The sequence below is a fragment of the Wyeomyia smithii genome, chromosome 3, assembly GCF_029784165.1.
Source record: "Wyeomyia smithii strain HCP4-BCI-WySm-NY-G18 chromosome 3, ASM2978416v1, whole genome shotgun sequence".
NCBI classification, from domain to species: Eukaryota; Metazoa; Arthropoda; class Insecta; order Diptera; family Culicidae; genus Wyeomyia; species Wyeomyia smithii.
The window spans coordinates 138,867,588-138,892,208 of NC_073696.1; the positions used below are offsets into that span (position 1 = coordinate 138,867,588).

General features: G+C 42.0%; 3 protein-coding genes across 7 annotated transcripts in view; 1 reads left to right on the forward strand and 2 right to left on the reverse strand.

Annotated features, from left to right (window-relative positions):
* The first annotated feature begins 11,308 nt into the window (after positions 1–11,308).
* Positions 11,309–24,621, forward strand: part of LOC129727727 (probable serine/threonine-protein kinase clkA) — a 317,383-nt gene continuing 304,070 nt past the window's right edge. Inside the window, exons 1-2 of one of the 5 annotated variants that reach the window (XM_055685827.1) lie at positions 11,310–11,562; positions 11,875–12,326. The gene's annotated coding sequence lies outside the window, so the exon portion shown is untranslated. The other 4 variants (XM_055685826.1, XM_055685829.1, XM_055685830.1 and 1 more) reach the window with 4 other exon arrangements.
* On the reverse strand, positions 15,588–16,878 carry LOC129728606 (uncharacterized). The gene is made up of 2 exons (XM_055687055.1): positions 16,824–16,878; positions 15,588–16,171 (listed from the first exon to the last, which is right to left on the reverse strand). Exons 1-2 carry the CDS (start codon positions 16,876–16,878, stop codon positions 15,588–15,590), a joined length of 639 nt encoding a protein of 212 aa, XP_055543030.1.
* Positions 17,055–24,498, reverse strand: LOC129728607 (uncharacterized). The gene is made up of 2 exons (XM_055687056.1): positions 24,343–24,498; positions 17,055–17,927 (listed from the first exon to the last, which is right to left on the reverse strand). Exons 1-2 carry the CDS (start codon positions 24,496–24,498, stop codon positions 17,055–17,057), a joined length of 1,029 nt encoding a protein of 342 aa, XP_055543031.1.

Sequence of the window (24,621 nt, forward strand, 5' to 3'; positions counted from 1 at the left end):
TCGCACAGAGACTGCATTTCACTAAAGTGCCTCACTGCATCAGCTGCTATCGATGCTAAACCCGCTGCAACTGCTACGCTATCCGTGGCCATGCTAATGTTTTGTTCCATCTATGCTGAGATCCGCTGCAACTAGTGCACTATCCATTGCCATGCCACAGCTGTGGCCGCTATCCGCCTGGTATCCACTTGTCGCTGTCTAGAAATATTATGAGAGGCTTCGACTGAACAGGCTCTTATATAGGGATGAAAAACCTATCGATAGTAGTTGGAAATCATCGCTAACTATCGATAGCCATTTCAGTCGATAATTCCCATCCTTAGGCCTCTGTTATAGTAAACGCAAACGCGAGCGATGGGGCGAGAAACTTGCCGTAGGTAAATAAACAGCTCTCTTTACGGCTGTTCATTTACCTACGGCAAGTTTCTCGCTCCATCGCTCGCGTTCGCGTTCACTATAACAGAGGCCTTACTCTTATACAGCCAAATAGCAAATTTGAAATGGCAAGGTTTATGATTCTGTCGACCGTGCTTGGGAAGCAATCATATTAACGACTAATCAGATCAGTCAAATTTCGCGCTTCAACAAGAATTGACCAATCTTAATAATATAGTTGCTTGTCATGATTAAAACTTGATAATTTTTGAATTTTGATTATGCGAAAAATTAATTTTTATGCTGATAATGAAAACTTTTCGGATGTTGTGCTCATGACTGAAGGAAAAGATAATTCAGTAAGTTCTGAGATACGGAGATGAAACCAAATACATATATATCTGTTCCAAATTTCTTGAAAGTGTAAATTGATTTAAGAGAAAATATTAACTCTTCAATTAGGTTTTTATTTCATCCTGAAAAGGACAATTTGTTGTTTAATTCAATGTTTGATAAGATGCCGATCACATCTTTGCGTTATCACTGGCAGTGGAATAAAGTATTCCTTGGGGGAAAATAAACACTGAAAAGCTTTCCAGAACGTTCTGTTCATTGGATGCATTTGCTAGTGTGCCTGCTATCGCTCAGAGACAGCATTTCACTAAAATGTCATTCTACATCAGCTGGCCCTGCTTATATTGATGCTGAGACCAACGTCAACCGCTGCGCTATCCCCGTTGCCACAGTAGTGGACGCTTCCGTTGCCATTGGTATCCGCTGCCCTGCACCATCTGGTCCTGCTATCGATGCTGAGACGCGCTCCGCTATCCGTTGCCATACCACAGCTGTGGCCGTTGTCCGCTGCACTGCTACTGCTGCTGTATCCACTGTTGCTGCTAAGGGAGGACTGCTGTTGTTGAAGTCTAGAATTATAATGAGCAGCTTCGGGTGAAACAGGCTCTTATATAGGCCAAATACTATCCGTTGCCATACCACAGCTGTGGCCGTTGTCCGCTGCACTGCTACTGCTGCTGTATCCACTGTTGCTGCTAAGGGAGGACTGCTGTTGTTGAAGTCTAGAATTATAATGAGCAGCTTCGGGTGAAACAGGCTCTTATATAGGCCAAATACTATCCGTTGCCATACCACAGCTGTGGCCGTTGTCCGCTGCACTGCTACTGCTGCTGTATCCACTGTTGCTGCTAAGGGAGGACTGCTGTTGTTGCAGTCTAGAATTATAATGAGCAGCTTCGGGTGAAACAGGCTCTTATATAGGCCAAATAGCACATTTCAAATGGCAAGGTCTATGATTCTGTCGACCGTGCTTGGGAAGCAATCATATAACAACCAATCAGAGGCCAAAGTTTTCGTTTTGACAAGGCTTGACTATTTTCAATAGTACAATAGTTTGAAAAATAAAATAACAATTATCTGCATTTGGGAAGAATCTTAGAAGATTTTCCAATCTATTGCTGCAAGAACGAAGGAAATCCATCGAATACTAACCGATTTATTAGCATTTGAAATTGGACATATTTTTCACTTTTTTCGGTTTTAGATTTTCATTTCACATCCCTATGTAGCCGAACTTCCTGAGAGAAGTATTCTACTTCAAAAGTACATGGCGATCATGGACATACATGTCAGGAGCCGATAGTCCCGTCCATTGTTCTCGGAACTGCTGGCAATGACGCAGGGGCAGCGGCTGAATAAGATGGTTCAGTCAATTTTTCCGGCGAATCGCGACGCTGAGACCTATCTCGTCTTGGATGGCAACGATTGGCAGGGCACTTCGTATTTTACTTCCCCCACGAAAGGTGAGCTGAGGTGAAGTTCATTTCACACACCAACTTGCCAAAGAAGGCGAGGTAAAGTTCATTTCACGCACCAAGTTGCTGACAATCAGCGCGAAGCTCCGTACTGGCCGTGAACGGGGAAATTTAAAGTACACGGTGCCATGGGAAATTCATTAAAACCAATTATCTGTCTTGGTTTTTTTCTATCTCCATCTGAAAAAAGTCCTTTTTTTAATGCAAACATTACTACCTAGGTTTGCAGTATTCCCGGGAATTGGTTTTCCGGGAAACGGGAATGAAAAATTTCGTTTCTCGGAAATTCCCGGGAACAGGGAATGGAAAAAAATTCAAGCAAAAATGAGATTTCATGTAAAGTTTATCAATAAAAGGTATCAAAAAATCATTCACGATTCCAGCAAAAATTTGCATGAAAAACAAATTAAAAACAAAACTTATTCAAGTTCACATCGGAAATTCACGATCGATTTTTGTTGCAAATATAAGCAGAAAAGTAGGTTTTAGGGTTTTCATGTCGTCGAACAATCGCTTTATATCCGCTGACAATTTTCCGTTCAGCCCGAATAGTGTTGTTTCCCTCTGTAAAACTTTGCTGTAAAACTTTGCATTGAATCACCGCTGCTGTTTAATATCTAGAAAACTTTTTAATTTATTAGAAAGTGTCCAATGCTTTCAGTTTGTTGAAGATTAAGCTGACTGTTAGGCAGGCATTAAACGAGGAAAATATTTGCTATATTTGGTAGGGGGATTAGGGGCATAATGAGCACACGGGGCGAAATGGGCACCCCTCTTTTATGCGAAACTACGCATTTTTTAATACAATATAGTATTTGGAACTCTTCCGTAGTTACTACAGTATCTCTTTACGTAGAATAAAAGTGGTTTGTCTGTTTAAAATATGGAAATATATTGAAAAAATCAACTTGGTTCCCGGATGTTGGAAAAATTATAATTATTGCGCACTGCAAAATAAGCTTCTACGGTCGTTTAAATGGCTCAATCAAATATGTAGACAAATCAATATGACGTATGGGTTGATTTTAGGCTATAATAAGTGTTAAAATCTCATGTTAACTTAAACTAATTCGATAGGGGCGAAATGGTCACCTTCAGGTGGGGTGAAATGAGCACACCTTGTTACATAAACTTACCTGAAATTCATCTCAGTAGACTTGTGAGTTTGCTGTTTCCATAGTCAGTGTTTGTTTACAGTGATGGTGCGAACATATATTAGAAAATCTTTGAGACCGAATCGGTCAGAAAAAGGGACTGCAGGCACAATCGGCCACCATAAGGCGCGACGGGACATTCACGAAACAAGCCGCCAAGTGTCACTGCATCCCGTGACAAACGTTGTCCCATTAGTTTTACTTCTACACAGTTTCAAGATATGTTCTATAAGAGTGCTCATTATACCCCGTGGGTGCTCATTATGCCCCAGTGGGGTGCTCATTGTGCCTCACACATCAACTGATTGCTAGTTTTTGATGCATGAATCTAATTTGTGTTTTTCACCATTATACGATAAACTTTTCAATTTGTGAATAGTGTACCTTTAATTATAGATAGTTAATTCAAGTTTTGCACTGAGGACAGCTTGAATTTTTTGTCGTTTTCCATGCTTAAATCAGCAACCAAGTTAGGGTGCTCATTATGCCCCTATTCCCCCTACTGTATTTTTTGGGCAAAATATTTCTTCGGCTTTATATATATATGCTATACTATTACACTATAGCAAATATTTGCTCAAAACTCTATTTGCTTCAACGTAGAAAAAACCTGTTCGCTCATTTTTTATCGAACATATTTGATATACCATTACCGGATGCATTATTTCCAAATTAAAAAACGCGTAGCAAATCTATTTTTCATTGGCAGAACAATATTTCCAATATATTTGACAAACTATTGAAGCAAGTAATTTGATATTACACGGCAAGTAAATATTGACCGTCATTTCAAGCAAATATTTGCTTCGTGTAATGCCTACTCGAAAGCTGCTATACACTTTGACGACGTTAGTATCGCGTTTTGATAAGATATTTAGTTTAATTGCAATATTGTATGGGAAACTATATTTAATCTAACGAAATTTTTCGAGGGACTCTGAAATCCCGGGATTCCGAGAATAAATATTTCTATTCCCGGGATCCGGGAATCCCAAGAAAAGGCAATTCCCTGGAAATAGATGCCGGGATTGCAAACCCTATTACTACTGAACGAAATCCGAAAATCTGTTTTCTCTTATACATTTCATTGGCACCCTATTGTTGATGCACTGTCGATTTTTCGTAAAATTATGCTCAGGTATCAGGTTGCCTTCCCGGCTACGCTTTTGTCACTCATAAACCTTACCTATTGCTTACTACCTACTCGGGAAAATAATGTGACGCCGGCCCTGATCAGTTGTTCACTAGTTTCGAAGTACTAGCAGGAGCAAAAATATAATAGCAAAAAAAGTGTAACAATCAATGTCTTTCTAATTTTATAAGAACCATGTGATCAATTGAAGTATAAATTACTGGTTAAAAAGGCGAGCTAGGCAATATGGGTTGACTTTTAATAAAAGCAGTGAAGAAAATCAGAAAGAATGAACAACTTGCTGCGTTAATTAATTTGAATAATTTTTTTTTTGACCGAAAATGTCCGGAGTCCGGAAAGCATTACCCGGTCCGTTCCGAAGTCCGGATTGCTCCGTTCCGGTCCGGTCCGGAAAATAATCGGACTTTGAAGGTTCCGGTCCGATCGGACTTCGGACCGGATCGGACCGGACTTTTACCGGACCCTACCCGGTCCGATGTCGAACACTAGTCGAAGATATCGAATTTCTATCGCTTATGTTAAAAAGGTATAAAAAGTTTTATTAAAAAGTTCACTCAGATCATAGTTTTTAATATAACTTTTTTCCTGAATTTTGACGTGGGACTACGTCTTTGTTTACTATACTGGGATGCATTCTGTAAAATTGGAAATGAAACTGGCAAATGTTGCGTCAGATTTCAAACGTTAATAACAGCATAACCACATGATAGATAACAATAACCAATATGTTGTTGGGCAGATAAAATGTAGAACAATTTTGTGAAATGCTAGTTATCACTCTAATTCCATTGCTAAGAGGGAAAATTGATAAAAAGTTTCAATGACAAATTTACGCGAATAATGAACCAATTACATGCGAGCATTCCTATCACAGACGTCGTGAATGGACACCATCCGTTCCTTGTGATATTCTCTGTAGCAATATCAAAATAAAAATTGACAGAGTCTCTCCGTCCCAATAGGTCCATTTATTTTTGCTTCCATGAGCTTAGACTAATATGATGTCTCGAAGGTAAAAGTTTTCCGAAAAGTTTGAACCATTCCCCATCCTTGAACAATTTCTATAACTGCTTTCAGAACCTAATAGAAACTGATGGCTTGAAAGAAAACATGCCGGTTAAAGCAACAGTACCAGTGGAGTGAAGAGCCGCAGGTCTCTTGTCGTCTATGATTGCAGCGGTACTCTTCTATTCGTACATTTCAGCGGTACACTTCTATTCGTACTGTAGCGCTATCATTCGTACTGCAGCGGTACTTTTCGATATTCACTAAATAATCGTGACCGGATAGTATCAAAAGGGTGAATTCCCAAATAACACATTGAATGCTTGTGAATTTTTGGATTATTTACTAAGATTCATTCAAAATCTCTTTTTACATTTCAAAATTGTTAGCTTTACGATAATAAACGTCTATTAGCTGTCTTCGTAATACAGCGAATGTAGTTGTAGGCAAATAAAAAAAATGTCAAGTAAAAAACAAAAATGGAATTGTTGATTGCTACGATTTTTTGCTGGAACTTGTTAATAATTTTGTTTCACCTATCTTCTTAGGGGCTTCCATATTATTTTGAATGTAAGATTCAGATCATAGATTTGATTTAATCAGAGTTGCATAAGACAAAACCATCCATTATGATATCGTAGGTATTATGGGATTCGGTTTTTGAGAATACAGAGTTGATTCTGACTTTGACGCATTACGAGAAATTCTTTGTTCTTCCTCAACAAGCACGATACGCCTGTGCCTAGTCAAATACATGTTGATTGCACAAAAGAATACTACAGGCAGAATATCGCCAAATATTAACGATATTCGTTCGAGTGTTGTTGAATATATTTCGAAAATTGATTTCCAGGGGAGGCTGAGAACAAAAATAAGTACAGTCGCTGAGCAAACAAATTGATTCTGTCTGCAGACTCTATATAATTTGTAACAAAAAATCTCTCAATTACAGTGTTTAGTCCCACGTCACCATTTCATACAACCCTAGGGCTGTATACCTTGTAGTATTTTACATATTTTATGTCTTCTACAAAATTATCAGCCAAACAGAAACACATTTTTTTGCTGAACATTGGATCTAGCTATAGTTCGAAATACGAAAGTTATTCTACCATCAACGGTTTCTCAAGTGTTAGTTCAACATTAATTTACTCATTCGTACGCAAAAATACGCAGATAACTATTTAATATTCTGAAAACACATTAATTCTACTTTCAAAAAAACATAAAATCATTCGTCTAATAAAGTCTTTTCGATTGTTTTAATGAATAAATTCTTTAGCATGAAAATTCGTACTTTTTCAAATAACTATGTTATTTATAAATATAGCGTTTTACAATCTTCAGCAAAAATATAAACGCATAAAAATCGCACAATTTTATAGAAAGTTATAGAAACATTGAAAATCGTTGAAAGGAGTTATAAAGAAAAATAAGAATTTTTAGTCACAGTTTCACACATGGAGTCTTCATATGACGCCTTTTGTGAAACTGTGACTAAAAATTCATATTCAATCATCAGCTTTTCGAGTGTAATTCGCTGTCTTCTACACTGTCTAGTTCAAATTGAATAAGAAGAGTTTTTGCATCCTCAGTCAATTCTTTCGGGTTAAGTTTTGGCCAGCCTCCGTTACCACACGGTGTCAAAATTTCGATTATTATCGAATTTTCATGTACCTCTGATTTTTTTCGCAGAAATGTTGCCAACTGGATAAGTATCAAGAATCGGGAAGTTAAAAAACATTTCATCGGCGATTTCTTGAAAAACTTGGATTTTAATTATTTTTGCGCAAATCTACAAAAAAAACCCACTAACTTCACTAATGTCAGTCATATTAACATAGGCACAACCCGTGCATTTGAGGGTAGTGCAGTGTAATTTAATTTCAAAAATTTTCAGCTCTTTTCTCACTTTCTGCCTATCCTAGAGTTTTGTGCGGAATTTGTTATCTGGGGGTGTACTGAAAGTCCAAAGTTAAGTGGAATGTGATCTAATTATTGTCAAATTACTTATTGCTGACGCACCTTTTCGAGCAAGGTCTTAAGCATCGAGATGTGCACGTCCACGACTACAATAAAGATACTTAAATATAAATAACTTTGAATTTTTCAAAGGAATAACGTTTTTCAATGAATTAATTTTCTTACTCCGACCAAGATTGAATATTAAGGAAATTTTCTCTACGAAAACATAAAGACAAACTTGTTCTCTGGATTCCCGTACGTTTTTCCTGTATTCCCAAAAAAATTGTTACATCTAAATTTTTTTTTGCGCTGAACGTCTTTTAAATAAATAAATTCAATTTTTCAAAAAAATCGCCGATGAAATATTTTTTAACTTTCCGATCCTTGATTCTTATCTAGTTGGCAACATTTTGGCGAAAAAAAAATTAGAGGTACATGAAAATTCGATAATAATCGAAATTTGGACACCGTGTACCATTGGATCCGAAGAAACTGTGTTCCTTTTATTCCTCCCGCGACTTAACTGAGAAAATATTTCAAAATTATCAACAGTTTATATGATTTCGATTGCAACAGCCGCTCATTAGAATTTTAGAAGCTTTATAAGAAAATTTTAAACAACCAATGAAGTTGGTTTAGGTGACGCCATGTGTAAAACTGTGACTAAAAATTCATATATTTCTTCATAACTCTTTCGCATGATCTCCTTCATTTTTATGATTTTCAACGAAATTATGCACTATTTATGGGGTTATATTTTTGCTGCAGATTGTAAAACGCTATATTTAATAATAACAAAGCAATTCGAAAAAGTACGAATTTTCATGCAAAATATTTTTTTCATTTTTTCATTTCATTTCATACTTTTGGAAGTACAATAGATGTACTTTTAGAATAATAAATAGTTATCTGCGTATTTTTGCGTACGAATGAGTAATTTAAAGTTAAACTAACCCTTGGAAAACCGTTAATGGTCGAATATCTTTTTTAGTTTGAACTATAGCTAGATCCAATGTTCAGCAAAACTATGTATTTCTATTTGGCTAATAATTTTATAGAAGACATAAAATATGTAGAAAATTCAGGAAAAAAGTTATATTAAAAATTATGATTTGAGTGGGCTTTGTATATAAAACTTTTTATATCATTTTAAACATAAGCGATAGAAATTTGACACCTTCGACAAAGTTGCTAGCGGAAATATTTGCCACAACTTTCTCAAAGATACTGGGTGTCTATCTCACTGCCTGAAAAAATAAATTTTTCATTTCACTTCTAGGTGAATGAATCACTAAATCATCCATTCTGAATAAAGCGCAATAACATACAAAGAAATTTCTCCAAGTACAGTATTTCACTTAAATCAAATTTAAGGACGCTATTAATTTTGAGCACGAAATCTGCAAAATAAAACACTGTGCAGCGGTTTGAGAAAATTTTTGACTCGTCGATTTGCTCGCTGATTTCCAGTAAACATTCATTTACTGTTTTATGTTCAGCAAACAGTTTTGCTGTATCCTCGTGAATCATTAAATCGATTACTGGTTTTCAGTAAACTCATGAAGTCTTTACTGATTTACAGTAAAAATAAAGTTACTGACTGAAATTCAGTGAATAATTGAACTGAATTACAGCAACATTTTGAAAAAAAATGTGAATCAGCAAACAAGTTTGGTGTGTACGCACGATCATCGTTTGAATATAAAAGTTCAATTTAGCCGCGGAAATAGTATTAAGATAATGCTCACGAATCTTTGAATGTTCGTTAATATATATGTAGCGTGCAATGTATTACTTTTAGCCTGAGTCCTAGTGGTATTAAGCAAATTACAGTGCAATGACGTTATGAATAGTTGGCGAATCAGCTACATTTCCTAAGTTTTATACAGAAATAGTAAAATTATGGTCTCAAGGAAATATGCTTCAACCGATTAATTGAACGTTTTGTTAAAACGACTAGTAAAAACCTAAATTAATCCACCTGGCGGTCAGACTCAGCCTTTCTCATTCAAACTTATTATTTGTAAAAATGAATTTTTTTTTGTAAGATTTGAACCACTGCGACCATTATTTTGATCTTTTGTGGTATGGTAAATGAATTTACATGAATGCTTAAATCCAAAAAAAGGTATATTCACTCTTTGGATTTTAAAATATTGAGGTTGTAATTAAAGTATAAAATATGAAATTTGACGTTATGTTAGTGCTTGAGAAATATCGAAATAAAAGAAATGACTCTTAATTTCGAACAATTTAATCACGATACCAGGAACGTTCAAATAGTATGATACCACATTTAAATCATGTTGAGGCCATATATATTGATCAAAGCAGGTATAGTTTTGAGTAGTCTTTGAATTTCTTTTCTTTTGAACAACATATCAAATTGTTACGAAGTTTGATATTTGTAAGTTTGAGAGATGACTCGTTTGTATGACACTAGTTATGTTCAAATAAGTCGTGTAATACTTAAGATAATAGACTTTTATTGTTTTAACAATTTAATACATAACGGTTGCTTAAGTTCGATTATAATCAAATGAAAAGGGAAGTAGATGGCAGCCAAACTTTGAAACCACATGTTCAATCATAGTTCATCAGTTAACCCTTAACTACACACTTAGATTTTATTGCCGAGAACTTAACAGGTGATAAATTCAGCGAAATGTTTTACAAATTTTCAGCAGAACTCTCAAGAACTTCAGCAAATGAAATGTTAATACTTGCTGGTTTACGGTAAATCTATATATTTGCTGAATGTTCGTCGAAATATATTGTTGACATTTGTTAAAAACTTCGCCGAGCTCAATCAACTGTTGGGAAATTTGCCGAGATAAATTATTGTGTAGCCCGTTCATCTGATATCAATATTGTTCAAATCGGTTGTGTAGTTTCTAAGATAATAAAGCTTCGTGATTTTCCCATTTAAATACATTACAGACGAAGTTACAGTCCAATTACAGCAAAATTCAATAGGATGATATGAGGCAGCTGGTCCATTCGTTTGACACTAATTTTGTGTAAATCGGTTCAACCATCTCTGAGAAAAGTAAACGAGTTTATGTAGTCTTTGGAATATGTTTCTTTTAAAAGCTGGATTTCACATGTTTAAACATGACAGGCAAAGTAATAATCCGTTTGCAAAAAAAATCAATAGGGTCTTATGGGGCAACAAGACAAGCGATATGACACTGATTTTATGAAAGTCGGTCCAGCCATCTCTGAGAAACTTGAGTGAGATTAAATAGTCTCCAGAACACGTTTCTTTCCATAACTTCTGAACCACAAGTTCAATCTTCATACAATTCAAAAATTCAGAGTTTTTCAGGTAGTCCGTTCATTTGAAATAAATTTTGTTCAAGTCGGTTGAGTAGTTTCTGAGATATTGATGTTTCGTGATTTCTACATTTTGATACATAACCTCTAAACTAGAAATCCGATTACAATAAAATTCAATAGGGTCTTATGGGGCAACTAGACCTTTTATTTGCAATTAATTTCATTGAAATCGGTTCAGCCATCTCTGAGAAAATTGAGTGAGATTGGGAGAGCGTTACACACACACATACACACACATACAGAAAATGCTCAGCTCATCGAACTGAGGTGAGTGATATACGACATTCGGCCCTTTTGAGCACTTTCAGACCTTTAGTTTTTGCAGTGACTGCTATACCTTTCTAGGAGAAAGGCAAAAAGTTTGATTATATTGTAGCGTGTATTATTTGAGAGCCTGGGTTTCGAACACGAACGACAATAAAATGTTATCAGACATCTGTCATGCGCTGTAGAAAGCACGTGTTTCACACATACAAAATATCCTTGCAGAACTCGCACTTGAATAATCGAAGCACATAGCTGAATCTTTTGACTGCGACTGTATGAAAAACATTATATTATCGTCCATAGATTTTACCGTGTCTAAACGCAAATTGATAGTTTATCTGGCGTAGAAGTGATTTTAAGTACATTTATAAAAAAAGCAAACCACACAATATGAAAAATAAGCGATATGTACATGCTATCATAACAGCATTCTATGTCTATATCTATAACACAGTTCACACAAGCGAATAATAAGGTATGAGTTCGAAAATTGATTCGAAAAGTTTTTCAGCTCCTTGAATGTGGTCAGATCACCAGGACCATTACTTAGTGTTCTCTAGTGCACAGTGCGCTTGAAAGCAGTTTTAGAACATTTGAGTTTGAATTTTGTGATTTATTATTGAATATTTAAAAATTTCTTGTGAAATATATTTAGTATTTGATGTGGTTCCAGTAAACGCACAACGGTGTGACAGCTGTTTGATGTAGCGTCAATCAATATTTTTCGGGGTCATACATTATTCTATCGTTTTTGAATGAAACTACTTAAAACGTTTGTCGTTTGAAGGTTTTGTGATATTCATTTGGCGCAATCGTTTGGTTAATGATTCTAAGAAATTAAGCTATTGTATCCTCAAGATACAACATAAAAAGGATATTATAAAGGTGCCCATTCCTATTTTACCTAAGCGAAGGATACTAAAAGATGTGCAATTTTTTAAATGTGTTGTCCAATATTGTAAAAAGTGTAATAACAAATAGAAACTCTTCTATGTCGTGTATGCTACAAGAGACAATATTAAACCCGGACAATACGTTATCTGAAATTGTGTGGTGATGAAAAATAGAAAACCTGTTACATAATCAGAAATTGACAACGCGTTGTTAGTATTGAACAAAAACAAATATCAATATAAACGTAGTGTTTCATATGTTAGATATTCAAGTGTAATTCAACTCGTTTCAAATTACCCAATTAATTTGAACCAGAGAGCTGTTTCAATTCAACTGCATTCATGCGTAAGTCATCACAAAATATCAATACACAAAAAACTTGCAGCACTAACAAAAGTTTTTGAATGTTACGTAACCAGATTCATCATATGCGAATTCGGAAAATCACACATACCTATTTGTACTTTGTATTTTTCGCGAACGAAACAAAAATATAACATTCTGATTTTTTTGGCCTTTATATCTCGCCTAATGAAATTAGCCATGTCATTATTATATTTACCGTTTAATTCTACAGTTAAAAACCAAGATAGATAGAGTTATGAAGGCATTTTAATAATGAATTTTGTATTTCGATATTTGATTGCTTGTAAGCATTTTCAGCATTGTTTATTTCAAACGACAGTACTCATTCCTCTCACTTTTGCGTCCTTGGCACTCGATGAAGTGATCTGGGTAAAACTTTCATGGTAAAATGAAGGGGGGTAGGGGGATGTGATGATGCTAAAACTATCAAAATAGTTCAAATTGATGTATAATGAGGGTCTTCACTCTATTTTTTCTTCTATTTTACTTTCACCACGAAGTGGCGGTGGATATAGTGATCAACAGTATTTAACAGCTATCTGGTAAAATTTCGCAGATACGAAGCAGTCACAAACCTTGTTCATTTTGATATTTTAAAAAAGGGTTTTCCAGTTGAATTTTACCGTGTAATATCAATAACTAGACGATTTTGATAGGAAATGGAAAAAAAATAATCCACCTAGCGGTCAGACCCAGCCTTTCTCATTCAAACTTTTATTTGTAAAAATAGATTTACATGAATGCTTCAATCCAATAAATGTATATTCACTCTTGTTTAGTATAATTAACTTCACTGTCCGGCAAGGCTCCCGCAGAATGTACGAAGTGGAAACGCGTGCTGCCAAAAAACGTGGTTGGGTTCGGAATAATAAACAGTGAACTTTATTCGATTGCGGACTGTATATTTTCTCTAATCACATACGACCTGCACGACCGGTATGCCAAAGGGAACTGACTCATCAATCCTTTTTTTTTTAAAGGTGGCGGGGAAATCTGCAAACAGACACCTGAGAAGAGAACTCAGGATGTGGGGATGAGACTAGGGGAGAGATGCTGGGGTAGTTACACTCGCCCAGGCACCTACTGATCCCTGTCCCGACCCACTAAAACCCCTCCAGTCTCCAGCCCTGGTCTTCCCGGAACGACGGTTAAGTATTACGTCGGGGAGTGGCTTTTGTGCGTGATGCACCCTCTTTACTCTTATAACCTCCTAGCTAACTACCTGGAGACTGGTAATTAGCTTCCACTGGCGTGTTGGTGGTTGACCCGCCACACACGTTGCAGCTCCAGAACAATCTGAGAGGCGGCCGCACAGACCGCGTTCCAGATGTCCGGGTCGATGCACATCCTCCGGACTAGATTGTCCGGAGTAGTGCCAGGCCCGCTCACAGCCATCATGACTCATCAATCCTGACCTACCCTAAATGCGAAGGCACTCAGCTGCCAGAAATCTACTACTACTATTCTAAATGGTATCTCGTTCGATACTTAACTTCAATGTATAAACGATCAATTGGATCTCAGCGATCCGACTGCAAAGCGATTTCCTTAACTGACGTAACATACCGACGGCTTTGAGTTCACTCAACACAAAAATTCTTAGATTATACAAAACAATAAAACAATACACGCTGACTAGACTCCGTCTGCTCATCTGTCTCGATTTTACCACACATCGTTGTTGTTTGCTGATTGAATTGTTGAGTGGTCCAGATGATCTCTCTTTGTTATTGGTGACGATATCCGACATGCATGACACGACGAATCCGTGCACTGATATCATGCGTTATGTGTATGCAGAAATTGTACCATAAGTTGATCGATGCCTGTTGAAACCAAATACGATTGTAATCCGAACCAATGATTTACGGAGGAGCCACGTAACTTAAACTTCGGCCCCCTGGCGTAAAAGGATAATATATCCGGTGTTTGCCAAAGTGTGCCCCGTGGGGACAATAAATACTCATCTTATTAACAGCCAGGATACGATGCCTCGATGTGATGAGTGATAGCGACGGTTGATCCTCATAACGTGGTATATCAAACGGGATGACATCTTGTGGCTGGCGATTATTCGAATCGGGATAGCGACATACGAACGGCTAATGAACATCAGACATATCTGCGAGAATATTTGAAGCGATTGGATCCAGAAAAACTACGAATGTGGATCGACGTAACTAAAATGTTGCCCCCGAGGCTTTGCGGTCGATTGTGCCGCAGATTGCCGACAGTTGCCCCTTGTGGGGGCGTACTTGTCTTACGGTTTATCCAAACATTGAACACGAGATGCAGAGTAATCAGGTAAGCTTGCGATCCAAGGCAGGTCTAGCGAGTCTGGCGGTCTAGCGAGGTCTAGCAGGTCAGATATCTAGCGATGAAAGAAAAACAGCGCAGTAGGTCCCAACGAAACAGTGATAATTGTTGAACGTAACTTAACGGTTGCCCCAAGGCAAATACGACATAATTTACGTCGCCAGCTGCTCAAAGTGCCCCAGTGGGGGCTTGAAAACTTAAAATTTAAATAGCGACGACAAACACACTAACTGATGTCAGAAAATTTACTGGGTATCCTCGACATGCGGTAGATTATCACGGATCGGAAGAATGCATATTTTATGAATGCCTCGCCGATACGTTCCCTGTTGGGTGCGAACGGTGACAACCCTTATGTTGCCATCGGTTGCTGGATGAATCTCTGTAACACGTCCTTATTGCCACTTCAGTGGGGGTAAATTATCCTCTTTCTAGGTAGGTTCTTGTCCATTTATTTCGATTGTGAAAATCTGACAAATATTCAGTTGACCAACGTTTCCAGATCGTTTGGAAGAACTGTTGAACTAATTGCCACCTGCTTAGTCTGTTTTCCGGAATATCCGTGAGGCTGGGCTCTGGAATGGCGGTGAGAGGGCGCTGTATTAGGAAGTGCCCAGGAGTAAGGGCTTCCAAATCTCGATGATCGTTGCTTACAGGCTTCGATCTGCGTGACAACGATGAACATCTCATCAGGACGGAGTAAATTATTTCCAATGACTCGTCGCATGTGACCCTTAAGAGACTTCACAGGAATAAATTTGAAATCGATCATGTCTTTTGCTGCCTCTGTAACTATCGGATTTTGAAATTGTTCAGAGCGGAACAGTCGATGAAATTCGCTTAGTTCTCTTCGAGCACGTACGAAATTGGTGGTATTATCACAAAAAATTACTTCAGGCTTGCCATGCCTGGCAATGAAACGTTTTAGTGCTGCGATAAAGGTTCGGCCGTAAGATCGGCTACCACTTCTATGTGGACAGCTTTGACCACCAAGCAGATGAACAAGCACAAGTCACACCTAACCGGAGTGGCTTTTCGCGACGTGTGACGGAGGCTGAATGGACCGCAATAGTCAATTCCAACTCGCAGGAAGGCAGGAGCTGGAGTTACCCGTTCCAACGGTAAATCGCCCATCAGTTGGTCGTGAACGCGTGGTCGTGCTCTAAAGCAAGGAACACATTCGTGAACTACTTTCTTCGCTAGGTTTCGCCCACAAAGTGGCCAGAATCTTTCATTCATGCACGAAAGCATAAGCTGCGGTCCTCCGTGGAGGAGTTTATGATGATAGTCTTCCATTATCAGCTTGGTTAAGGGGTGACTGCTGTCCAACACTATCGGGTGTTTTCTGTCGAACGTAACTGAAGCATGACGAAGTCTACCGCCAACGCAAATCACACCGTCTCGTAGCTCAGGATCCTTGGAATGTAATCTAGAGATAGGCTTAACGTCTTCTCTCGCTGCTAGATCCGACAGTTCAATTGGAAAACATTCGGATTGTGCCAATTCCACTAAAACGAGCAATGCTTCTTCATGTTCTCGTGCACTAAGCACTCCTGTTCGTCTAACTGTTCGATTGATTTTTCTGCTATCGTAACTAAGGGTTTTCCTTCCAACGTAACTGAATCGAATTGTTGGTCTGGAGCTTCAAACGTTTTCGGCCATTCGTTGCAATCTTTCTCGCGCCAACTGGAACCGTTCCACCATACAGAGCATTCTGCTAGTTGAAGCGGTGTCGCACCCCGGGAAATAATATCAGCCGGATTCTCAACGCCGGGCACATGATTCCAAACGCCTTCTCAGGATGTGCTGAATCTCCGACACTCGTTTGGCTACGAATGCTTGCCATCTAGACGGATGCGATGAGAGCCAACACTTCACTATGGTCGAATCAGTTCAAAAATAAGCATTCGTTGGAATTTTGATGCTTGCGGCAACAGTTTCATACAGGTGTGCCAGGACCAATGCTAATGACAACTTTAGTCTGGGTATCGACAGTTTTTTCTTCCGCTTATTCAAGTCTTCTAATGGCGCCACTTTCGATTTCACCAACACTAAACGAACTGATACCTGGCCTTCTCGTGTTAAACTTCTTAGGTAGATAACTGCTCCGTAGGCCCTTTGTGAGGCATCACAGAAATCGTGAAGTTCGCATGAAATTACATTTTTTCCAAATGCAATCCAGCGGGGCACGGGGCTGTTTCTGAACTCCAGCCATTGTGATTGTAACGTCATGCTTAAAGGCTCATCCCAAGAATACTTTCATTTCCAAAGCTCTTGGAGAAACATCTTCGCTTGAACAATGACGGGTCCTGCTAGTCCATATGGTTGCGTTATAGGAGACGTCTGCTTCCAGCGTGGCATTTTAAACCGAAAAAGATTCGAAACTGGTTCTCAGGTGAGACCAAGTGTTTTTACGGTAGATGTCGTATCGATATTAAGAACGTCTCGTTCATCCCTCAAGTAACTTGGTATATTGTTCAAAATCTCTTGTTGATTAGAGTGCCATTTCCGCAGGTTGAACCCAGCGGATCCGAGAAGCGATTGCACGTCGCTGCAAAGTTTCTTCCCTTCATCTACAGTATGTACCCCAGCAAGCATATCATCAACGTAGAAGCTGTTCTTTGTCACATTGGCTGCAACTGGATGTGTCTTTTCTCCCTCTTCAGCACATCTTTTCAAACTCCTTGTGGCAAGAAACGGAGCTGATGAAGTGCCATACGTTACGGTGGTCAATTGGTATGTTCGCAACCTCTCATCCACTGATTCTCTCCAAAGTATTCTCTGAAGTGGCTGATCTTGTTCCACGACGTTGATCATTCGGTACATCTTCTCGACATCGCCAAAAATTGCATATTTATGGAGCCGAAGCCGAATCAAGATAGACAGCAGATCATTTTGAACTACTGGACCCACCATCAGAATGTCATTCAACGAAACTCCGGAGTCTGTGGCGCACGACGCATCAAAAACAACTCTCAGTTTCGTCGTGGTACTGTCTGGTTTCATAACAACATGGTGGGGCATATAGTAGCTACACTTTGGTTCATCTTCCTCGTCCCTTATTTCCTTCATATGACCCATTAGCAAATATTCGTGGATAAATGCTGTGTAAAGAGCTTTCATTTCCAGATTAGCATTTAATCGCCTTTCAAGTGCCATAAATCGTTTGGTTGCAATTGACTTTGATTCTCCCAATCGTTCCATCAAGTAATTTCTTTTGAATAGTGTTACTCGGAATTTTCCATCTGCATCTCTTGATGTTGTCTGTTCGAAGATAGTTTCGCAAGTAGTCTCCTCAATGGATAGACAGCTCTTTGTCCTACAGGTCTCTAACTCCCAGAAACCCGCTAGTTGTTCATGGATTTCTTCAGTTGTGACTGCAATGCTATAGCTGCTATAGCTTCAGTTGTGATTGCAATGCTATAGCTTCAGAGTTATCCGATATTTCTCCCGCTACTATCCAACCGAGTTGGGTATTACATAGAGTCACACCTGTTTCCAACAGCTTCATCTGCTCCCCTAGCAACAGATCATAAAAGACTGAAACGCCCAAAATTGCATCAACCTTACCAGACTCGTAGAAGCTTGGATCAGCTAAGAAATATCAGTCGGCAGCTTCCAGGTACTGATATCGATACTATGCTGCGGCAAATTCAACGTGATTCGAGGTAGTACATAAAACTTCAGCTCTTTGGTCTCGAACGATAAATTGCGTGACAGGATTCTTGCTAACACAGATTGTTTAGACACCGTCAAAGCATCACCAACACCCTTTACCGGCAGATTTTTATGGAACCGTTTAAAGTTTAGTTTCTGGGAAAGGTTTTCTGTGATAATGCATATTTGGGACCCGTTGTCTAATAAAACACGAGCATGGGTCGTATTGCCGAAGCGATCAGCAAAATTCACGATTGCAGTTGACAGAAGTGTTGTGTTCCGGTGACTGCGAATGTTGTGTAAAGTAGCAGTGTGGTTAAGAGTAGCTGTTGTGTTTGTGGGAGGTGGCTGTCGTGTAGGTTGCGATGCAGTGTTCTGTACTATTGCGGGTTGAAAATTTAACTGAGCATTATTCATCCGGGATTGTCCCTGTGAATGTGGTTGTTGCTGAGTTTGGGACTGTTGACAATGCGGCATGTTACCGACTTGAGGCCTGTTCGGGATGTTCTGGGTTTGACCTTGTGTCGTCGAATTGGCTGACATAAACGGATGTGGTAAATAATGATGGCGTTGTCCACATTTTGCACAGGTACGCCTAGGGCAATCAGCCATGAAGTGTCCCTAAGATAAACAGTTCAAGCACCAACCAAGTCTCCGAATAGCAACTCTCCGATCGACTACTCTCATTTTGCTGAAGCGACGACATTGTTCAATGCTATGCGCACCTTCATTGCAGATAGGGCAGACACTTGTACTCATCGGCAGAGCTGCATGCCACCACGGGTCGACGTGTGGCGATCGTCGAGGGCGCACAATACAGGTGTGACCACTGACAGTACCGAACAGTCCCGGACCAGCAGCGGGAGGTCACCTAGGGGTGGTGAGCGTCGGACCAGGGACAGTCGACTCCTCGCAAAAGCCACAATCACCCGGAAGCACCTCTGACGGAGCGAATAGAGCCGCTCCCAACACCCAAAAGCACTTACCCGCCCACCGGGACTGATGCCAGTAAGGTCCCGATTATGGCAACTGGCAGCGTAGTGAACGGATATGAGCTGAATTTCGGAATGGTACCGCATCCTCGGGCTGGCACCTGCATCGAGCTCCCTTAGTAAAGTCGTGTGACAACGGCTTGAAATGGCGAGGTGGTACCCGGTGCAGGGGTCTCCGTCCCATAAAACCTGGCAGGCCTTCCAGTACGTTCCGAGTCTATTGCCTGGTGGGAATCAGGCAGGAGTAGGATCAGATGGTTGTTCCTGACTTGCGCCGGTCGGTGGAGTCATAGTTGCCCATAAGGCGCTATGACTGCTTACCCTAGCCATGACCTCACTGCTTCGGCATAGACCACCATGGGACCACATAGGCGACTACTCCACCATGGACAAGGATAGCGGCTGGAAGGGGGACCCATTTAACATCAAGATGAACACATTCAAAACGAAAGAGACGAGTGCGGAGGGATTACAAAATCCCTTCGCAAGAGGTGGCATCCAGCGGTCTCCGCAGAAGAAGGCTGAGACGGATGCGGCGAAGTCTGGAGGTGGAAAAACGGCGAATACGTCGGTGTCCACACCAGACATCTCGGTAGACGGTCCCTTGCTAGTCAAGGCCGTCGGAAGGTGTATGGACACGCGGCCAAGAGTGGCGGCGCTGTCTGAACAACTCGATGCCATAATCGAGTTCTTGGCGAACAGGCGAAACATCGCTGGCGACCTGAAGCAGAGCCTCCTCCTGCTTCGGAGCACCATTGATGAAGTCAGAAAGGAGCACGAAGAACTCGTATCTCGGGTGAAGGCGGCCGAGAAAGCGGCCAGGACCGGGAGGGCGACTGCATCTTAAGAGGTGCAGACAGACGCCCCCTCATTCGTGTCGGTCTGCTCCACGGGGCAGGTCGCTAAGCGAACGAGGCAGTCCCCGGGGGAAACGGCCCCCGGAAACACCAAGAAACGATTGGTCGTGCTACTCCCACGGGAACACACGCCAACCGGTTCAAGGTCCACCGCGGAAAAGGCACAGGTGGAGGCTACGGGCAACCCTTGGACTACCGAAGAGGGTAGGAAGCGTCGGAAAGGTGCGACCAGCATCATGGCGGAGCGGCCAGAGGGCCACAAAAGGTCAAAAAGGCGCGGAGTAGGCGTGATGCCCTCATACTCAAGACGGATGGGTCGAAGTACTCAGAAGTCTTGAAGAAGATGAGGGGGGAAACCCAGCTCAAGGATCTGGGGGTGGATGTGCGGAGTATCCGCCGATCTCGCACTGGCGAGATGATACTTGAGCTCCGGAAGGACGCCAAGAACAAGGGGGCTACCCACAAAACCGGTAGCTGAAAAGGTCCTAGGGAAGGAGGTGCAAGTGCGGGCACTCACCTCAGAAGTGACTCTCCAGCTTAAAAACCTGGACGAAATCACTAAGGGGTGCGACATTGCACAAGCCCTAAAAGCGAAGTACGGGGTGGAGGTGGCTAAGGAGTCAATCCGCCTCCGCAAAGGTCCGGCGGGGACCAAGATAGCTACCTTCCGACTACCGTCGGCGGACGCTAACCTGGCCCTGAAAGAGGGCAAGTTGAAGGTCGGCTGGTCTGTATGTCCTCTGGGTATACTTCAGCAACCAGACATTTGCTTCCGGTGCTTCGAGGGCGGACATAAGTCCTGGACCTGCAAGGGGGGGGCCCGATAGGAGCCAGCTGTGCAGGCGATGTGGAGGTGCAGGCCATAAAGCAAAGGACTGTGTGGAGTCTCCCAAGTGCATGGTATGTTCCGGGAAACGGGACGCCAAACACTTTATGGGAGGCCCCAGGTGCCCAGCCGGTAAACCGGCTGCGAAACCACGGGCGTAAGGGTGACGCAACTGAACCTGAACCATTGCTTCGCGGCTCAGCAGCTGCTACACCAAGCAGCCACTGAGTCGTTGTCGGACATCGCCGTCATATCGGATCCCTACCGCATCCCTCCCGGAAACGGTAACTGGGTTGCGGATAAGTCCAGTTTGGCGGCCATATGTACGACGAGCAAGTTCCCGGTTCAGGAGGTTGTCTCAACCACAGAAGACGGGTACGTAGTTGCTAAGGTGAACGGAGTGTTCTACTGCAGTTGCTATGCTCCGCCACGTTGGTTTACCGAAAGGTTCACCCAGATGGTCGACCTCCTATCCATGGAGCTAACGGGCCTAACGCCGTTGGTGGTGGCGGGCGACTGCAACGCTTGGGCTGTTGAGTGGGGAAGTCGCTCCACGAACCAGAGGGGTCAGATCCTGTTGGGGGCTTTTGCAAAGCTCAACCTTGATCTGGCCAACGGTGGGAACAAAAGTACATTTAGCAGAAATGGTGCGGAGTCGATCATCGACGTGACGTTCTCCAGCCCAGGACTGATCAAGAACTGGAGGGTAGACGATGGCTACACTAATAGCGACCACCAGGCGGTCTGTTATAGTGTAGACAACAACGAGAGGCGGCAAGCGACGGGTAGAGCCAACACTCCGACCGTTCGCGGGTGGAAGACATCGCACTTTGATGCCGAGGTATTCGAAGAGGCAATGAGAAGGGAGCGCGAGGGGAGCAGTTGGCTCCGCCCGACTGCTGACCAACTAGTTGCTATGCTATCTCGAGCGTGCGACGCCACCATGCCTAGGACTCGCCAACCTAGGAATGGAAAGCCACCGGTTTACTGGTGGACGGACGCGATAGCCGACCTTCGCAGTGCGTGCCTCCGTGCAAGACGGACGCAATCTCTTCCGTCATCAAGACGGCGGAGGTAGCAATCCAGCGCTACTGCGCAATCGTCACGCTCGACGTGAAGAATGCGTTCAATAGTGCCAGTTGGGACTCCATAGCGCTCGCGCTCAGGAGCATCCATGTACCGGTGTCGCTGTACAAGATTCTGGAAAATTATTTCCAGAATCGAGTACTTGTTTACGACACGGATGAGGGTCAGAAGTGCGTCCCAATTACCGCAGGAGTTCCGCAAGGTTCTATCCTGGGCCCGGTGTTGTGGAATGTCATGTATGACGGAGTGTTGAAACTCAAGTTCCCTGTAGGGGTTGTGATCGTCGGCTTTGCAGACGACATAACGCTGGAGGTTTACGGTGAGTCTATCGAGGAGGTCAAGTTGACGGCCGCGCACTGTATACGCAAGGTCGAGGACTGGATGCGCTCCAGGAAACTGGAGCTCACGCATCATAAGACGGAGGTCACGGTTGTGAACAACCGTAAATCGGAGCAACAGGCGGTGGTCAGAGTCGGCGACTGCACCATCACCTCGAAGCGATCCCTGAAGCTCTTGGGGGTTATGGTGGACGACAAGCTCACGTTCGGGAGTCACGTCGACTATGCCTGTAAGAGGGCCTCATCGGCTATTGCAGCACTATCTCGTATGATGTCCAATAGCTCAGCGGTTTATGCTTGCTGCCATAAACCGCTGAGCTATTGGACATCATACGAGATAGAAGACTTCTTGCCAGCGTGGTTTCGTCCATACTTAGGTATGGTGGGCCAGTGTGGTCCAGAGCGCTAGGTACTAACAGTTACCGTGGTAAACTGGAAAGTACCTACAGGCTCATGTGCCTGAGAGTTGCGAGTGCGTATCGTACGGTGTCATACGATGCAATCTTTGTCTTGTCCGGCATGATGCCTATCAGCATCGCCATCAAGGAGGACAGAGAGTGTTTCGACCAACGTGACACAAGGGGCATACGAGGTACCAGAAGGTCATTCTCGATGCTCCGCTGGCAGCGGGAATGGTCCAACTCTACAAAGGGCAGATGGACGCACCGACTCATACCGGAGATATCCGGCTGGGTCGGGAGACAACATGGTGAAGTGAATTTCCACCTGACACAAATCCTGTCAGGCCATGGTTGTTTCAGGCAATATCTGCACAGGTTCGTACACGCAGTGTCCCCCATGTATCCCGGGTGCGTGGAGGAGGAGGAGACTGCTGAGCATGTCTTCTTCGTATGACCAGTTTCGTAAGAGCGAGGGGCAACATGATGGCTGTGAGCGGGCCTGGCACTACTCCGGACAATCTAGTCCGGAGGATGTGCGACGTCCCGGACATCTGGAACGCGGTCTGTGCGGCCCCCTCTCAGATTGTTCTGGAGCTGCAACGTGTGTGGCGGGTCAACCACCAACACGCCAGTGGTAGCTAATCACCAGTCTCCAGGTAGTTAGCTAGGAGGTTATAAGAGTAAAGAGGGTGCATCACGCACAAAAGCCACTCCCCGACGTAATACTTAACCGTCGTTCCGGGAAGACCAGGGCTGGAGACTGGAGGGGTTTTAGTGGGTCGGGACAGGGATCAGTAGGTGCCTGGGCGAGTGTAACTACCTCAGCATCTCTCCCCCAGTCTCATCCCAGTGAGTGTGAATTGCAGGGCTCCTGAAGGACGCTGCTCAACTTCTCTTCGACCCGACGTTGAACGCAAAATCCCACCTTCCTGTTCTAAAAAGTCAGCCATGTCTGCATATTGTGGAATATCTTTGCACGCATGATGTGTTTCCCAGTGACGTAGCGTTGTGTTGTCCAGTTTCTGCGACAGCATGAAGGCCAAGAGTGTACTCCAATTCCTTGTGTTTTCCCCTAATTTCTCTAATTGTCGTAGGTTTACCTTGAACGTTATTAGTGTATTCAGTGCATCAAAAGATTCCGATCGCATAGCAGGAACAGCAAACAATGCCTTAAGGTGCTCATGAGCTATCAGTTTGTGATTTTCTTATTTCATTTCCAAAATGGCCCAAGCAATATTATATGTTGCGGCGCTAACCTGCACCTGGTTAATTTGAAGCAGCGCATCATCCCGCTAAGAAGCTCTCAAATAATTGAACTTGTCCATTGGACTCAGGTCCTCATTATTGTGATTTAAAGTTGTCCCGAAAATTAATCCACTCCTGCAATTTGCCCTAAAAGGTAGGTAACAGTTCTTGTACCTCTAGCAAGCTTGGCAAGCAACGCAGATTTCAAACGAAAAAATATATTTTCAAATTCTTTGTACGCAGTAACGTTCCCGGCATCACTGCCTGCGGCACCTACGTCATCATCAGCAGCGCTTTCATATGTATCACCAGCATCAACTTCACCCTCATCGCGATCATTGTCGTAGTTATTTAAGAACTCTTCCACATTTTCTAATGACGATCTCAACTGCTTCTCCTGCCTAATCAACTGCCTTAGGTCCCTGGAAGGCATTTTTAAGGATTCGATAAAGCGAAACTTACACTGTTTGAACAATAGAATCACTCCCGAGACCTCAAGCGGAACGAATTGACAGGATTGACAGCCCAATTAACTAACCACTTAATCGTGGAAATT